This window comes from Garra rufa, chromosome 12 (genome assembly GCF_049309525.1).
Source record: "Garra rufa chromosome 12, GarRuf1.0, whole genome shotgun sequence".
Classification (NCBI taxonomy): Eukaryota; Metazoa; Chordata; class Actinopteri; order Cypriniformes; family Cyprinidae; genus Garra; species Garra rufa.
In genome coordinates, this window is record NC_133372.1 from 16095928 (window position 1) to 16112795 (window position 16868).

At 35.2% G+C, this 16868-nt stretch overlaps 1 protein-coding gene across 4 annotated transcripts; it reads right to left on the bottom strand.

Moving 5' to 3' along the window:
- Window positions 1-705: 705 nt before the first annotated feature.
- mtmr14 (myotubularin related protein 14) lies at window positions 706-15787 on the bottom strand. Of its 4 annotated transcripts, none has more exons than XM_073851910.1 (19): window positions 15086-15787; window positions 13586-13734; window positions 12416-12524; window positions 11930-12005; window positions 9784-9844; window positions 9451-9573; window positions 8478-8551; window positions 8294-8364; window positions 8098-8172; window positions 7555-7621; window positions 7368-7453; window positions 7141-7217; window positions 6234-6270; window positions 5939-6009; window positions 4946-5004; window positions 4433-4508; window positions 3913-4107; window positions 3508-3666; window positions 706-2192 (listed from the first exon to the last, which is right to left on the bottom strand). In XM_073851910.1, the coding sequence occupies exons 1-19, from the start codon at window positions 15170-15172 to the stop codon at window positions 2012-2014; spliced, it is 1833 nt and encodes a 610-aa protein (XP_073708011.1). In that variant the 5' UTR covers window positions 15173-15787; the 3' UTR covers window positions 706-2011. The 4 variants fall into 4 exon arrangements, with proteins under 4 accessions (XP_073708011.1, XP_073708010.1, XP_073708009.1 ...); XM_073851909.1 differs by having other exon boundaries at window positions 3913-4119; XM_073851908.1 differs by having other exon boundaries at window positions 4433-4565.
- Window positions 15788-16868: the final 1081 nt, after the last annotated feature.

Consider the following 16868-nt stretch of genomic DNA (forward strand, 5'->3'; position numbering starts at 1 on the left):
AAGCAAAGAATGTAAAGTTAAAGAATATTCATTTTTAACCAAACCTTTTTCAGGTGAGTTTTTTCTTTCTGTAAATGCCCAGTCATAAGGTTAAAAAATAAATTTAAGTTGATACACTAACAGTGCATGATGGGCATAATGGTCTCTGGGGGTAAAATCACTGAGCTTTTTCCTATAGTTTAAAAGAGCAGGTTTGGGCACTTCTCCAACACTGCCGTCTCTTCAGTGGTTCGAAAAGTAATCCAAACCAACAACCAACAATTTCACCCCACTAGATTTTCTGTTATCAAACTCCTACTAAGGTGTTTAAGATCTTCATTAAATTTAGACTGTAAAAAGTTTTGATACATCAAACCATGGACATTCAGGCTTTTTGATTAAACTTCTCGCGAAACACATTAACAGTTTTATGTCAAGATGTCCAAAAGCATGTAAAGCAATGCTTTGGGATACTACATGAAACTTTGCATGTAACCATACCCTGCAATTATCAACTCGGTAACAGTGCCACCTACTGTATAAACGAGTTATAGGCAATTGTATTGTAAGGATGTTTAATCACATCTTCCAACCACTTTTGTAAAATTATCACCAGGATGTTACAGCCTGTTACATGTACTTGTAACAGATCTGCCACTGTTGTGCTTGACTCTGTAATTCAATAAAAAAAAAAAAAATCACACATGAATTGACACAAAGTTGGTATAGTTTTTAACAATTTAAGTCAGAATTTTGCCCAACACCGGAAGCTGCTACAGTACAGAAGGACCTTGGTTCTGTCATAAATGAACAAAAAGAGAAACAGGCATATAGCAAGGCATGGTTTTAAATCTAAAAGCAAGATAATACAGCTGTGCATGAAAACAGAATTGTATCTCCTTAAGAACAAAAGGCACAATAAAAGGCCCTGAGGTAAAGAGGCCACCATGGTTTTGTGTCCAAAATACTACAAATTCCATGTTTTCAATCCTTGAATTTAAGAGCAACCTTATAGCCATTCATCAACATCTACTGTCAAGGCAAATCAGTTATTTTGAGGCATTTACCCCAAATCATTCATGAAAAAAAAAAGGTTTGTCCAATAACAATAACAACTTGAGTCTGTATAGATTAGCTCTGATTAAATTAATCTTTACAATTTTGCGTACTTAAGTGATGCAGTTTAAAAATAACCAAGAGACAACAAAAATGAATTAAATTCATAACACACAATTATTAAATAATTCAGAAAGGTGTTAATTAAAAGAAAAATGACACTGTCTTACATTACCACTGCCCAAACTGTTGCCATTTCTAAAACTACCACAAAACAACTGACTGTCTTTAGGCTTGATTCAAATCCTGAAGGTCTGAAAAGCAGTCAATCATTACAATAATTTCAAGAGAAATGTTTTTTAGTGTATAAGACAGTCAGCAACTAAAATAAAACAAGCCATTAAAATGTGTGAATAAATCATTTCCTCACAATTCTTTTTGTTCCAAGAAGTATAAGCTTTTTTTCATTTTTGAGATTGAGAATTTTCCCTTTTCTGTCCCTCTCTATTCTTCCCTATTACAGTACAAATGTGCAACATGCAAAAAAGTGAAAGAGAAAGATGAAAAGACTGCGCAAATTAAAATCTAAATTAAAAAACAAATGGACGTACTGTATTATTTGGTCTGTAGAGAACAAAAATTCAAAAAGTAAAAGAAAAAAAACAGTCAGTTTAATGTAGCCCTGTATTTAGATTTGGCACTTTCCTTAATGCAGTTAGAGGATTGCACTGTTATAAGTGAGAGCTGAGAATAAGAGTGAGAAGAGAGGAAAGAAGCAGCTAGAAGCTGAGAGATGGAAGAATGGATGAAAGAATGCACTGTACAGCTTCACCAATAAATTAGGTACTCCTGATGTGGAAGATATGATGCCACATCAAGATTAAGAGAAAAAAGTGAAAGAGAAAAAAAGATGGCATGAAAAGTCCTGAGGGTGTGTAAAAGTTGAGTGAAATTTAAGGGCACAACAATGGAAGGCTCAGATAATGGCGTTAGTGCCACGAAGGCCGACCCCACGGGCAAACTGCTCCAGCAGGCCTGAGATGGCACCGGAGGGGCTTGGAGCCGAAGACTTGAGTCCTACTGTAGAGCTATAGGCTGCAAGGAACAGCTCCCTCACTGCCTCCAACCTCACTTGCCTTTCAGGTACAAATGTGCACCTACAAAGAGAAGTGAAAAAAATACAGGTTAATATATATCAGGGTTCCAGCAGATATGAACAAGTGAAATTTAAGACTTTTTAAGACCTTTTTAATACCACCTTATTTGAAATTTAAGACCTAAACCTGTAATGGAAATAGATATTATATTACATGCATATATGTAATATTTAATGTGTTTAATGTAAAAAGTAAACAAAATTTCATGGCTGTCATAAATTAAATTTATTACTACGATACACAGTGAACTTTTCATATCAGCAGATACTATTCCACACAAAATATCCCCATAAAAGTACCACTAGAAATATCTGATGTAAAAAAAAAAAATCTGATTTTCATCAGTGCTCTATTAGCCTTTACATCTTAAATCTGCATATTTGATTTACCTTTATAAAGGCCTTTTTTTACTTTTGAAATGTATGCATTACCTTTGAAATTATCAATAAATTCTAAATGGCTGTTAGCAGTGAGATTACATAATTTACACTGCAAAATTAAAAGTGAGATTAATGTTTTAAATGCATTTATTGATTTATAAATATATAAATTAGAAATGTTATATAAATACTGCGATTCTGTCTGAAGACGCAGTAACTTCCACAGAGGGAGAAAAAAATCTACAGTTGTTAGCAACTGGCCTTAGCCAAGCCCTATATTCAGTTTCTTCAAGCTAAGTATTGCTAAACTTGCACTTCCCCATAGCTAAATAGTTAAATCCATTTTACTTCTGCGGTACAATCCGAGAGAGACTCGCGTCAATAACAGAAAGCTGATTGGCTATTGCATGCTGGTCTCATTTCTAGTTTAAATACAGTAAATTATATATGGAATAGTGAAATAAAGAACTACAACACCACGGAAACAACAAAAAGAGAATTTAAATGAGCATTAGAGGTAGCATTACATGGACATCGGAAAAATAAGACCTGTGTGAAATTATTTAAGACCTAGAGCAGCGAATTTAAGACTTTTTAAGGCCTAAAATTTAGATTTTTAAATTTTAGACTTTTTAAGACCTCGCGGGAACCCTGATATATATTAAAACATTAACATATCTTTAGAACTTAAAATATCATAAATAATAACAAATGTATTTTTGGTTTAAAAATAATAATATTTCAACATACAGATCAGTAAACAAGTTGTAAACAAATTCAAACAAAAATGTTTTTTTTTTTATTTCATTAAAGATTGATAAATACTGTAATAACTGTATTATTTAAAGTTCATTAACTAATGTTAACAAATGACACCTTATTGCAAGAATACAGTGAATGAGTTTAGGTGGGGTTAGAGTGCGTATGAGACTCACATTCGTCCGCTGGGACCCTCATCCTGGAAGCTGAATGGAAGAGGAGACTCTGAGGGCACTGGGGGAAGATCATGAATGCTCCCACATCCTGAGACAATCTGCCAACTCCCATAATCTGTAGACAGCGAGGAGCCTGACCGAGCATATTCAGCCACTGGCCTGAGATTCAGAGAGATGAACAGAGTAAGAAAAAAGAGATGGTTAGAAAAGACAGGTCATTTTGGCCAGAAGGGTTATTTAGTCTCGGAGATAATAGCAAGCTCTGGTTGCTCTGTACTGAAAATTATTAGTGAAGTGATATTTCTTAACAAAATGTCAACCTAAGTATATCTTATCATGCACGCTACACTGACATAATCACTGAACAGACATTAGCACTACAAAATAAACTTCGCAAGTACCTACCTCCTTCCTGGGACAGCTAATGGGGTGCTTCCTGTCCGTGTAACATTCTGATCTGAGTGGTTGGATGAGGAAGAGCTTGAAGACTTAAAGGACCCCAGAGGACTGGCCTCGGTGATCACATTAGGTGTTCGTTCCTCAGAAGTGATTGGTCGGTTCCAAAGCACAGAATGAGAAGGCAATGGCACGCCTTTCCTCCTATGATAAACACTAAATAAGTCAACATAATGTAAAACAGCAACTGTCAAGTAAAAGATTTGTATTGACAATAAAATGTGAACAAGAAACTAAAAATAATGACATGGCTACTTCCTAGGATGCTACAGCCTATTACATCAGTATATGAGTGCTGTTCGTCCTCAGTCGAGTGATCTTATGATTGGCCAGTGCACACAAAACCATAAAATCTCTAACTACCTGACTGATCCTGCCAATAACATGCACTTGTTCTCTATAGGTGCAAGTGTATTCATACTAATAAGGTGCAATTAAAGGCGTTTAATTTTCATTTTGCAAGCCTTACCCATTAGAAGCCTGTGGTCCAGTGGTAATCAGGTCTGTAGCTTCTGCATGTAGACTAGAGGGAGCAGATGTATCTTCTGTGATAAGAGAGAAATCACTGCTCAAACTCGTCACACTACCTCGATCTCTGGACTCTGAGAGAGACAGAGACAGAGACAGAAAGAAATGTATGAAATCATTAGTCTACTTTAGTCTTGGGGGGTCCAATCCGGCTCCTAGAGGGCCACTGATCTGCAGAGTTTAGCTACAACTTTAATAAAAACAGACCTCAACCAGCTAATCAAGGTCTTCAGATTCATTAGAAACTTCAGGGCAAATGTTTTGCCGCTGGTTGTAGCTTAAACTCTGCAGGATATTGGCCCTCCGGCAGCAGGATTGGACTTCCCTGTCTTATAATCACTAGCATAAAGGTTTTTGAGTCTGCTGCTTGACTACTGTAGTCAGAATAATCACTGAATCACCCATTTTAATTAAAGTCGATTCTGAAAAATTAAGGAAAAAAAAAAAAACTTACTTAACTGGCAGAGGTCATCAACTGTAAAGTCAGCATCTTTGAACTGAGAATTTTTTCTTCTGTTACAGTAATAGAAAAAAGAAATCAGAAGAAAATACAGTCACAAGCTGCATATCTCTGTCCAAAAAGCATTGAGAAGTTTAGTAGAACAGAATACATTTATCGCCAAAATTAGTGCATCAATTTCTTCACTATGAAAGTCACAGAACCTATGAAGATGTTGAACTTACAGCCTGCCCTAATAATTAGAATTTGAAGTAAAATTAATTAATTGGAAATGGTTTCTGATGAACAATTTGATGAATCAAAACTTGGTGTATTACTCTATAAATTTCACACCAATCAAATCTCGGAGAAACTTTTTATTTTAATTTATCTTATCTAAAATGGAATGAAAATAGAAATCAATACACCATTTGATTTAGAGGCCCAACATCAACCTGGTGCAAATCTCACACTTAAAATTTCATGTTATAGATGTTTGAAGTTATTAGGCCATGTTTACAGCTACTGATGGTCGTGTAGAAGTCATGCCGAATTCAAAGTTCAACATGTATTTGATAATTATTGACCTATGGACTTCAAATAATCTTCCTGTGCTGTTTTTTAAACTCAAAACTGGCAAAAATCCAAGGACTAGTTTGCAAAAAAGAACTGATAGCCCCAGGAAACATTTCTGTCAAAGCAAAGTTGTTTTGGGTAAGAAGGCCTATCAGAAGGCTACTGAGTCTGTGACAAACACTTTCAGATTACTTTATGCCATCTTTAATAGACACCACTGGTTTTTGAGTCTCCTCTACAGTATATAAAACCGTTTCAAAAAATGTTTTCCAGTGGATGATTTTTGCCCCAATTTAAAAATCACGGCTGCTTAATATGGCCAAAATAGAAACACTGTGCATCATTTGCTTCAGCATGCAGTAAAGAATAAGAAAAGACACTCATGAGACAAAGACAAACCTTGTTTTTAAAATCATAAGTCAGATAGCTTACCTTTGTTTTTTTATGACTGAAAATGTGTCACAAACAATATGCTTCAGAAAATTGAAGCAGAAAAAGAAAATCTAGAAGAGAGAATATCAAAAATCAAATTGATTTTATATAAAAACACTTGTATGTGCAATAAACAAATCATCCTCTAAACAAAGCTGAGTCAGACGCCGACACATAAACAATCTGTCTAAGAGGTCCACACTAAACATTAATTACTATCTAAATCACATCAACTGCATTCCATTCAAAAGTAACAGATATTCTTGGCATAGGTAATAAATATGTAACATCTCACCTCCTCCCCTTTAGAGAGCCGATCAGGCAGCATGTGACTATAGAAAAGGACAAAAATGAAAAATTGAGTGAATGAGAATATTTTTTAATATTGTTGCAAATCTAATACTGGCATATCAAACATAATTTTCTGCAGACATATTTTTCTCAGACTACCTTTATAAAACGTGTATATTAATGTTGTAGAACAAAATCTGAAAGACTCTTAATGTGATGTTAACAACATATGTTTTGTGCTTATGACTTTTAACTCAAAAACTACCTTAAAAAAACAAAACTTACTAATCAAGGGGCTCAAATCAAGCAAAATTAAAGAATGTGTATGAATGGCTCTCTTTAGGTACATCAGAACTTCTTGCCTGTAGCTGTGTTTCCATTACAGATTTGCGCAAAACTGTGGCCCTATTTTATAAATGTTGATTAAAAAGTCTTGCGAAATAATGGCGTTTCCATTAACCAATGTTATGTGACTTAAACGTAATTTTTCCTCTTGCGATAAGTCATGGCAACAGTTTTTTTTGTGGGATTTTGGCTATATTTAATCGAATGTGACCTGTAAATGTGAAAAAAACATTTCTATTGCTGTTTTGCGAAATATTCCTTTTTCAAATTGCCTGAATAACCACCTTATGTGAGCGCAAAAACGTTTTTGCGATATATGGGACTTTTTGCGAAATTTTCCATTAGGCGTATTTTCAATTCACAATTTTAATTTAATCAATAATGTTACCTTGAAATGCTACCATGTGTGATTTATTTTACATTTGTTTTTACACAGGAATAAAAACACAATTTTTAATATCTGCCACAACATGAAAATAAATATCCACTTATTAGAATGTACCAAACTTTTAATATTTGTACATTCCTAGACACAGATGTATAAGTGCAACAGGAATGAGACTAACCCAAAAAGAAACCAGTCATATGCGATAGTCAGGTAAAGGATCTCGGACGGCTCCAGACTGGCATGAATGGCACCGTCCTACAAAAGTTAAAAATGAATTCAACACAAAGAAAAGGTAAAGAAAGGAAAAGGGGGAGACAGAAAAAATTTGGATATTTAGCAAGGTGGAGTGAATAAAGATATAAAATGAGGACATATGTAATGTGAGACAGAGAAATTAATACTTGCCGCCCACAAAGAAAGTCTGAGCAGGGATACAAAGAGCGGTGTCCTGTCCCAGCCTGATATACAGTGCACCAGTAAACCGTTTTCATCTGCAGGCCACAACACTCCAAATAGTTATCCAAAACTATACAGACAAGTTAAACATGTTCTACAATTTGGTGCAGACGTGTGGGAAAGAGCAGCAATTTACCATCAGAGTTGATGAGGTGTAGGAGCAGTTTCAGGTAGTTCTGAGTCTGCTGCACCAGGTCCCATGACTGAAAAAAAGCAAACAATAATTACTAAACTCAAAAACATAAATGTGCATACACATAGTATGTGGATCACCATCTAGCATTCTTTATTAACCTTTGTCAAAGTATTAACCATCAAGCTACAGTGTTCACTGTGTCTAATTAACAGTGATGATTATTTTTCCATTTACTTTTTCCTTTAAATTGAAGATACCCAAAAGCTATTGGTCAATGTAGTACTCTCACTCTATTCGTATACATTTATCATTAGATTGGTAAGGTCTGTGCTTTAACATCAATTAATTAACTATGTTGGACAAAAATAAAAAAAAATAATTTAAAATTATCTATAAAGATGGAGAAATTTTGCAGATAGTGTAGTCTGCTTCAACACATTTTTAAATGCCAACCAGAGTTTAGATCTAACTTGTGCCATTTCCTTAAACCCAGTCAAGTCCTGTCAAAAAGACAGTTAAGAAAATGTATGAGACTCTGAATACCTGATATTCACTCCAGTTGATGTTGAGGTTTTTTGTAAAGCAAGCAGGGATTGTCAAAGGAGCATCCACATAATCCTACACACACACAACCAAAAGTGATGATCAGCAAAAAAATGAAAATAACTGTACGTACTGAAACAGTTTCTGTTAAACTTCAAATAAAGTTATTTCTTTGCTGTTTGTGCTTGTTATGAACCTGATTCCAGTTGAAGACAAGCCCTTCTGCTGTGTAATCTCTGTCTTTATATTCCCTGAAGAATTCACATCCTGAAAACAGGTGCATGAAACAACTAATATTACAACTACAGTGTAACGATTATTATAAGTAGAACAACAAAAATTGTTTCGTAAAATTAAATCAGAATGAAGAAGATGTATACCTGGATAAGGCACAGAGAGAAGGGTGAAGTCAGCATAACGTTGGGCCTTGTCCACCTTTTCTGAGGAAGTCACACTGAGGACAAAGACAAAATTGTAAAGAGAGTAAGAGATCATATTACTATGAAGATGCATTTGAAAAATGGCAAAATGCCACTGAATAAAATTTTTTCCAAAGTCTCAGAGCTAGCCATTATCATTAAACTTTAAAAACTTTCCTGAGTAACTGCACATACACTGCCTTTCAAAACTTTGGGATTAGTAGAATTTTTTATGTTTAAGAAGTCTCTTATGCTCATCAAAGTTGTATTTATTTAATCTAAAATAAAGGGTAAAAAATAATATTATTGCAATTTAAAATAACATCACAGGTTCCAAAAAAAAAATAAAAAATTAAGCAGCACAACTGTTTCCAACATTGATAATAAATTAGCATATTAGAATGATTTCTGAAGTATCATGTGACACTGAAGACTGGAGTAATGCGGAAAATTCAGTTTAGCATCACATGAATAAATTCTATTTTCAAGTATAAACAACTAATTTAAATTGCAATAATATTTCACAATGTTACTGTTTTTTTCTGTATTTTTAATCAAGTAAATGCAGCCTTGATGAGCAGAAAAGTGCATATGTACAATGAAAGAAGTCTCTTACATTTATAGGACAAATGAATTAAGATAGAATGTTACTATGTTCAGAGGCATAATTTTGTGTTCCAGTACATTTTTCACTTTACACATAAAAATATATTGTGCTTTTGTTTTTCTGTATAATCTATAATTTAGTTATTGTCTTAATGTTTATATGTCATTTTTAGACACACAATGTAGAATAAATTTAGAATGGCTGGTTTTTATATTGGATCCTGATAATGGCTCTGGGTTTGACACAGCATTTGCTAAAATTCAGAGAATGATACCATGTAATTTTTAACAAAAGCATTCTAACATAAATGTAACAAAGTTCACTCACTTGAGGCCAAACTTGACCTTCTTATTCTCTACCATGAGATCACAGATGTAGCGTACAGACAAATACTTCAACAGCTTAATGTCAGAGCCCCTGACCTTATCAAACAATTGTGAATCATTATTCCTGTGGAGTGACAAAGAAAGACCAGAATAAGAGACAGAATAGAAAATTAGAAGACAAATATTTTCTTACAAAACACACACAAAATAAGTTCTGTCACAATTCACAGAAGCATGCCAGCACCACTGTTAAACTACTGATTTTGTTTATAACTCTATATAATTTAAACATTTGGCTCCTTGTAAGATTGTGTTCCTTGCCAGCTTATCTTACCGAACTGCACAGTCATCCTCCAGAACCTCTTCAGCATCACCAAGAGTGTCATCTGAACCCCCTGCAATAGTTTGAGATTAAACCTAATGCAATCCAACAAGTAATGTGCACAGCTACATCTACGTCCATGATTGTAATTTGAGAAGTTCAGACCATGTAATAGAAATGTTACAACAATCTCTTCAAGGTATTAATCAATGTTTAACCAATTAACATTACAGTCTGAAATTCTATCTTGTAATGCAGGGGTTTCCAATCCTGTTTCTGAAGCACCACCATCCAATCCTAATTAAACACAACTGAACCATCTATTTTAAGTCTTCAGGCTTACTAGAAACTTTCAGGTAGGTGTGTTGGGGGAAGATAGAGCTAAACCTTGCAGGACACTAGCCCTTCACGAGCAAAACTGGACACCCCTGACCCCTAAGTCTTTGTCTTTGAAATATTTTCACAGTTCCATTTAAGTGCCTTTGCTACATGATTTTGTTTGGGTTTTGCTATCAGAGACATATATATTTGAGGTCTGTGACAAAAAAACCCAAGTAGCAGCCAAGTAGGCATTGAGCTGGTTCAGTGACTAGATCTGAGCCTATGTCACAAACACTTAAATATTTTTTAAACATGTTTGATATTATTGTCTTATAATCCTGAAGTGTGACTGCTTCAGACAAGCATCTAGGAAATCAAGATAATAAAAGGTAGATGATGGAACAAGTTTACCACAATATGACTAGCCTTATGTGAATTTATATAAGAAAACTGATTTTTGCTGTTGACCATAGATGTCTTTTGGCCACAAGGCTTACATAAGTCCACAAACCTATAACTATGTCTTGTTCACCAGTGGTGGATAAATGGCTTTAACTGACTGCCCAAATAAGTTCCTGTCTATACTCCATTATAGGCAATTGACCCCATTTATTTTTTGGCATATAGATGCTGTATTTTTTTTCTTAGTAAACAAAAATGACAAATACAAAAATGTTCACTCCATTTGTAAAGAAAACTAATCTAATCTCCCAATAAGCAGATATTATTTGATCAACTCTAGACTGCAATGTTCAAGAGAGCTTCCATATCTGCAATACAAAGATCCCATTATTTACTCATCCTCGGTGTATATGACTTTCTTCTTTCAGTCGAATCCAATCAGAGTTATATTGAAAATTGTCCTAGCTCTTCCAAGCTTTATAATGGCAGTGGGCAGCTGTTTCTGTGTAACAGTCCAAAATAAATCCAATAAAGCGCATCCATCCATAATAAAAAGTGCTCCACATGACTATGGGGGTGAATAAAGGCCTCCTGTAGCAAATCTATGCGTTTTTGTAAGAAAAATATCCATATTTAAAACATAATAATCACTTTTCCCTAAAATTCCCTACTTTAGCAAAGGAAAACAAGCCTCCTCTTGGGTTATATCAAAATCCTCCAACATTTGTCTTTACAAATCCTCCATTTGTACTTCTAATTCATGATCAGTGTTTTATTTGGCTCTCTCCTCTCCACTTCCGCATTCGTCACTTCTCAGCGGAGCATGCGCAGCGCATACGTTCTACGTCATCAGCCCAGGAACTGTGTCCGTGTACGACAGTTAGCACAAGCTAGAGAAAAGTCATTATTACTTTTTAAATATGGATATTTTTCTTACAAAATGAATCGATTCGCTACAGGAGGCTTTTATTCACCTCCCAGAGCCGTGTGAGACACCTTTTATTATGGATGGATGCACTTTATTGGACTGTTGAACAAAAACACCCACCGCCATTATAAAGCTTGGAAGAACCAGGACAATTTTTAATATTACTCAGATTGTATTCAACTGAAAGAAGGAACTCATATACATCTAGGATGTCTTGAGGATGAGTAAATCATGGGCTAATTTTAACTTACCTTTTAAGTGTCATGTACTGCACAGAGATCAATTGTTTTTTGCCTTTTTAGAAATTCAAACTTGTAAGTAGTCACTCAAACAGAAAACAGTCTGCTCTATTTTTGAAATTGTTGGGGAAATGTCTTTGGCAGCTGCACCACATCTCATGATATTTTCAGCATCTTGCAGCATGCTGTGTCAAGTTAATATTTGACAACTTTTGACACGTCATTTCAATGCTGATACAGCTTGTAGTAGCTAAGTGTGAGTGTGTACCTGAAAAAATGTAGTTGTATCCTGTGCGTCCATACAGTTCGCCCCAACCAGCTAGTGTAGATGATCGACATACATGCTACAATAAAGGACAAAAAAGAAACAGTTTGAGGATACTAGAACAAAAACAGAAAAACAGGCCCCTGGTAAAGCTAACTACAGAAGAGTCTAGAAGCTGGTTAGTAGCTCCTAGTAAATTATACCAACCTTTAAAGTCAAAGGCTGATAGTCCAGAACTCAACACTTCAGTACTAAAGATCCCGACAGGCAGATTTCACAAGAAAAAATTAAATCCGTTATTGACGCTATGATTTTTCTACTATATATCCAAATGTCTAACAGGGGCATGTCCAACAGGTATAACATAGCAGTCTATTGCAAAAAAAAAAAATTAAACAGCAACAGAAAACATCTGGTAGTCCAAAAAAATTACTATGTCGCAAGTTGTTCAATGAAATTTTTTCTATTTGATTGTGGCAAGATAGTTACCTTTCCATTGTAGAGGATGACTGGACAGACAAATCTCCCTCTACAGCGAGCCATCTTACTACGGTTCACCAGATCCTGCAACTTACTGATATGCACTGTACTCTCAAAGCTGAACAAACATAAAGAAAAAGAAAAACATTACAATACACTAGTGATAGACCAAAATATAAGCTGATATTTAACCATTCGATACACAATCAGTCAAGAAGTTTACAGAAGTAGAAATTAACAGAAGTAGTCACAGGAATAACAGGTGCAATGTCAATGTTATAACAAAAAAATGTCTGTAGATAGAAAACCATGCAATCTTCCCACAATGTTAACTACAGATGTGGCATTACTATCAAGGAGATAAGCCATGTAGTTACATTAAACAAAGTAGATCAGCATTTCTATACCAGTAATTAAAAGATAATTACGATAAAACTTAACTGGGATTCTTGAGCTTATCCCTCAGGACAGCTCCAAATTCATCATTAAAGTTAAAGACAATAATTTCCAAATGGTTAAAAGAACTGTCAGAATCCACAGGTTGTTCTGGTTTTTCAAGTCCAGAGCTGCTCTGATAGCATTATTTGTAATTGATTGGTGCCATCTTAACATGTCACAATTCACTTAAAAATTTGTCTTTATTTACATTAAGTTTTTTTGCAATTCCTTTTAAGTTTTATAGTTCTATAGTACATCCCTCACTACCCTTGATCTCTAATCAAAATCAGGTTCATCACAATTAATTCTGGTACCACTATTTAAAATACTCCTGCCTGGAAAATGTAGTTGATATGTGGTGTACGTTTCAACAAATGTGCAACGCTTCAGCATATACTAGAGCTTAAATTAAATTTTCAGGCCTAAAACTAAGCTTTTAACTTTTGCACAGCTCGTGCAACCAGATCTTGGTAACCTGCCACACATGGCAAGAATCAAAGTATATGACTTTTGTAAAGTCATGTGTCATTGGCAGTACAGCAATATAGTAATTAAATAAAAATTTTCTCATTTTCACCACACTGATAATGTTCGAATGTACTATAAAATGATGGTACCTTTCAAGAATCTATTTTCAGAAAAATAAGGCAAAACAAAAATATAAAATGCTTTTTTTCCCCAACACTAACAACTAATCTGTCTGTGTATTCAGTAGACTAAGAGAGAAAGCAATGTTTTTACCTCTCTTTATTGTTGTCTGAACATTCATATTCCAAAAACACAATCTTCCGTGGGTAGTGACCACACACCTCCCCATTGGTGTTGTCGATGATACTGTACTTGTAGTCCCGTTCAAACAGCTCCAAACAGCGCTTCTCTATTCTCTCCACCTGAAAATACAAATAAAATAAAATTAAAAATTAAGCTTTTTTAAAGACCTTTTACAAAGCAAAAATAAAGAACAAAAGCAAGTTCAATCCCTCTCATTTCAGCAACAAACAGAAACAGATATGACTCCTAACTACAGTAATTTACTTTTTTAAATGTAAAAATATAATCATCATCAGGTCAGCAACAAAAAAAGTGTTTTTTTTTTTTGTAAATAAAAAAAGATAAAGTCCTCTTTTGTACTTTTTTTTGTATTGTATATTTGCATTTTCTTATACCATCACTCATTTGATCACCCATTTACAAACTTTTACAATCATTGTGAAGCATTCACACTGATTTTGGCCATATTCATATACAAATCAGTTTAAGGGAGTAGTTCACTTCCAGAACAAAAATTTACAGATAATGTACTCACCCCCTTGTCATCCAAAAATGTTCATGTCTTTCTTTTTTCAGTCGTAAAGAAATTATGTAGGAAAACATTTTAGGATTTCTCTCCATATAATGGACTTCTATGGTGCCCCCGAGTTTGAACTTCCAAAATACAATTTAAATGCAGCTTCAAAGGGCTCTAAAACATCGCAGCCGAGGAAGAAGGATCTTATCTAGCATAACGATAGGTTATTTTCTTTTTTAAAAATTACAATTTATATACTTTTTAACCTCACATGCACATCTTGTCTAGCTCACCGTGAACTCTGTGTATTTCAGTTCATGACAGTTAGGGTATGTCGAAAATCTCAATCTCTCATCCCATTTTGGAAATTCAAACTCGGGGGCACCATAGAAGTCCATTATATTGAGAGAAATCCTGAAATGCTTTTCAAAAAATATAATTTCATTACAACTGAAGAAAGAAAGACATGAACATCTTGGATGACAAAAGGTTGCATACATTATCTGTAATTTTTTGTTCTGGAAGTGAACTACTCCTTTAACTGTGCAACCAGTTTAGCAACTACTGCCTGTGAAATATGAGAATGGCTATGTCATTTTGACATAACCTGCATTATTTCCCTATTATTCTCCTAATGTTAACCACAACACTATGCCATGGTGCTCTTGCAGACAATACAAGTTCTAACCGAAAATCAGCCTGTTATTTCACTACGTCTGATCTACACCATAATTTCTATATGGCTGTTTGCATTTATAGCTCTGCATTGGCACGTTTATGCCATTCTGCAAGTACACTTGCAGGCCCCATGTGCGCAGACTACGTTTATATGAATTTGGCACGTGTGTTAAACGACTTTTTTCCTTTATGGACACTGTTACATGTCATTGACCTATTTAACTGCTTTGCATTATGGGAAGCAACTGATTGATGTTTCATGTTTTCAATCTTACCGACGGGGTGACCTCCTTCGCTCTGTACTGACTCTTAGAGAACACATAGATCAGATCGGTTATCTCCTCGCTCCGGCTAGCCATCATCGAGCCGTCACCCGCCTTCTGCTCGATTCGAACCCGCCCTTCCTTAAATAGCGCAGCTCCCTGAGGCCGAGAGGATCCTCCAGGCCATCCCTTCAGGGCAAGCTTCTTCCTCACTGCCCGCTTTAAGGCGCCGGGGCCGGAGCCGGTGACGCGTCCCGAGTTCAGGGTCCTGGCGAGATGATTCCCCTCCACAGTACTGGTGATCAAATAGCCCGGTACCGACGGTGCTATATGACACGAGAATGACTTAAAGACTTCTCACCGCTATTATATCTCCAACCAGCAAAAAGAAAGAGTTTTGTAATTCATGTATAATAAAACTCCCCTTTCGTTACGTCTTGTCTTTTCTTTTCCAGCACTCACGTCAAAACACCGCATCCCACAAAATTTCAACACCCGGGCACCAACCACAGGAAACCCTCACGACTTTAAGTCTTCACACGCTTTTTATCCTCGAGTTTTATAATTAAGGTTAACTTGATTGCGATCTGGAGATAAAGCATTTAGTGTTGTTTACAACGCCAAAACGATCGGGTGTGTATAAAGGATACAAAAGAGCGGTTTGTAATGTTGCAATGAAATCTATCCGTGTTGGATATAGCTAAGGAACTTTAACCAGGGCCAGTAGTAAACAGGAAACTGAAGTGATCATGTGATCAATACTTCCTGAAAGGTGACGTCAAGCTGGGTTGTCTGCCATTTCAGTTTAGAGCGTTTGCTCTGGTATTGGACCAAAGGTTTGAATTGTTAGAAATGTAGGAAAATAAATATGTTCATTAGAAACAGGCATATATTTAATAATATTAGATTTATTTTTGGTCTATTGCCTATTCTTACCTTTGTATTTATTTAGATTTATGCAGTTGGACTAGCTCTGTGAAATTAATTCAAGGCACCGCCTAGGGCCCTAGACTTTAGCTTGAAAAAGATGTTTTTATTGTTGCTCAGTGATTCTTTTATTTAATTTAATTAGAAAGAATTCAAGCTCAAAGAAAGAAATTTTTATAAGTTTTGCAGTTTTCTTTCACTATATGAACATGGCAGAATTTATTTTTATTTTTATTTTTAAACCCTTGGCTGTTATGGTATGCAATTGTTGTTCAAGCATTAAAAAATTAAAGTGCCCCTGTAGTCAGTGATTTTATCGTTTACATTTTATCTTTGACTATCAAATGATTTCAATATTTTTTTCTCATGAAAAAAAAAAAAAAAAATTCATAACTTAATATGGCTTGAATATAATACACCCTGCAATGTCATGAGCATTAGGAAACCTTTTGGGTAAGGATTGCTGCCCCTTTTTCTGCTTGGTGATGCATCTGCCTCCAACCTGCCGCAGCTTTTTCCCACTGCTCCCACTGAGCCACTGAAGAATAAGAAGCTGCACCCCGTGTTGGAACCTGAAGTTTTCAGTGGTGACTCTCAGAGCCAAAGCCTAGTTTCAAACCATTTTTTTGTCTTTCGGCACCCAAAGCACCAGCTCGGAACAAGGAAAAGTGGTTTATACATAGCACCAAAACATTACTTATCTAAAAGTAAGAACTGCTTGTGTCAGGGGCTGGGGTTACCGTGACCAACAAGAACAACAGAAACTTTTGACCATAAAAAAATAGCAGCTAAACACGAACACATTTGAATCGCCATGTTTAGATGCTATAGGAGAGAAACAATTGTATAAACATGTTTAATCATCTAA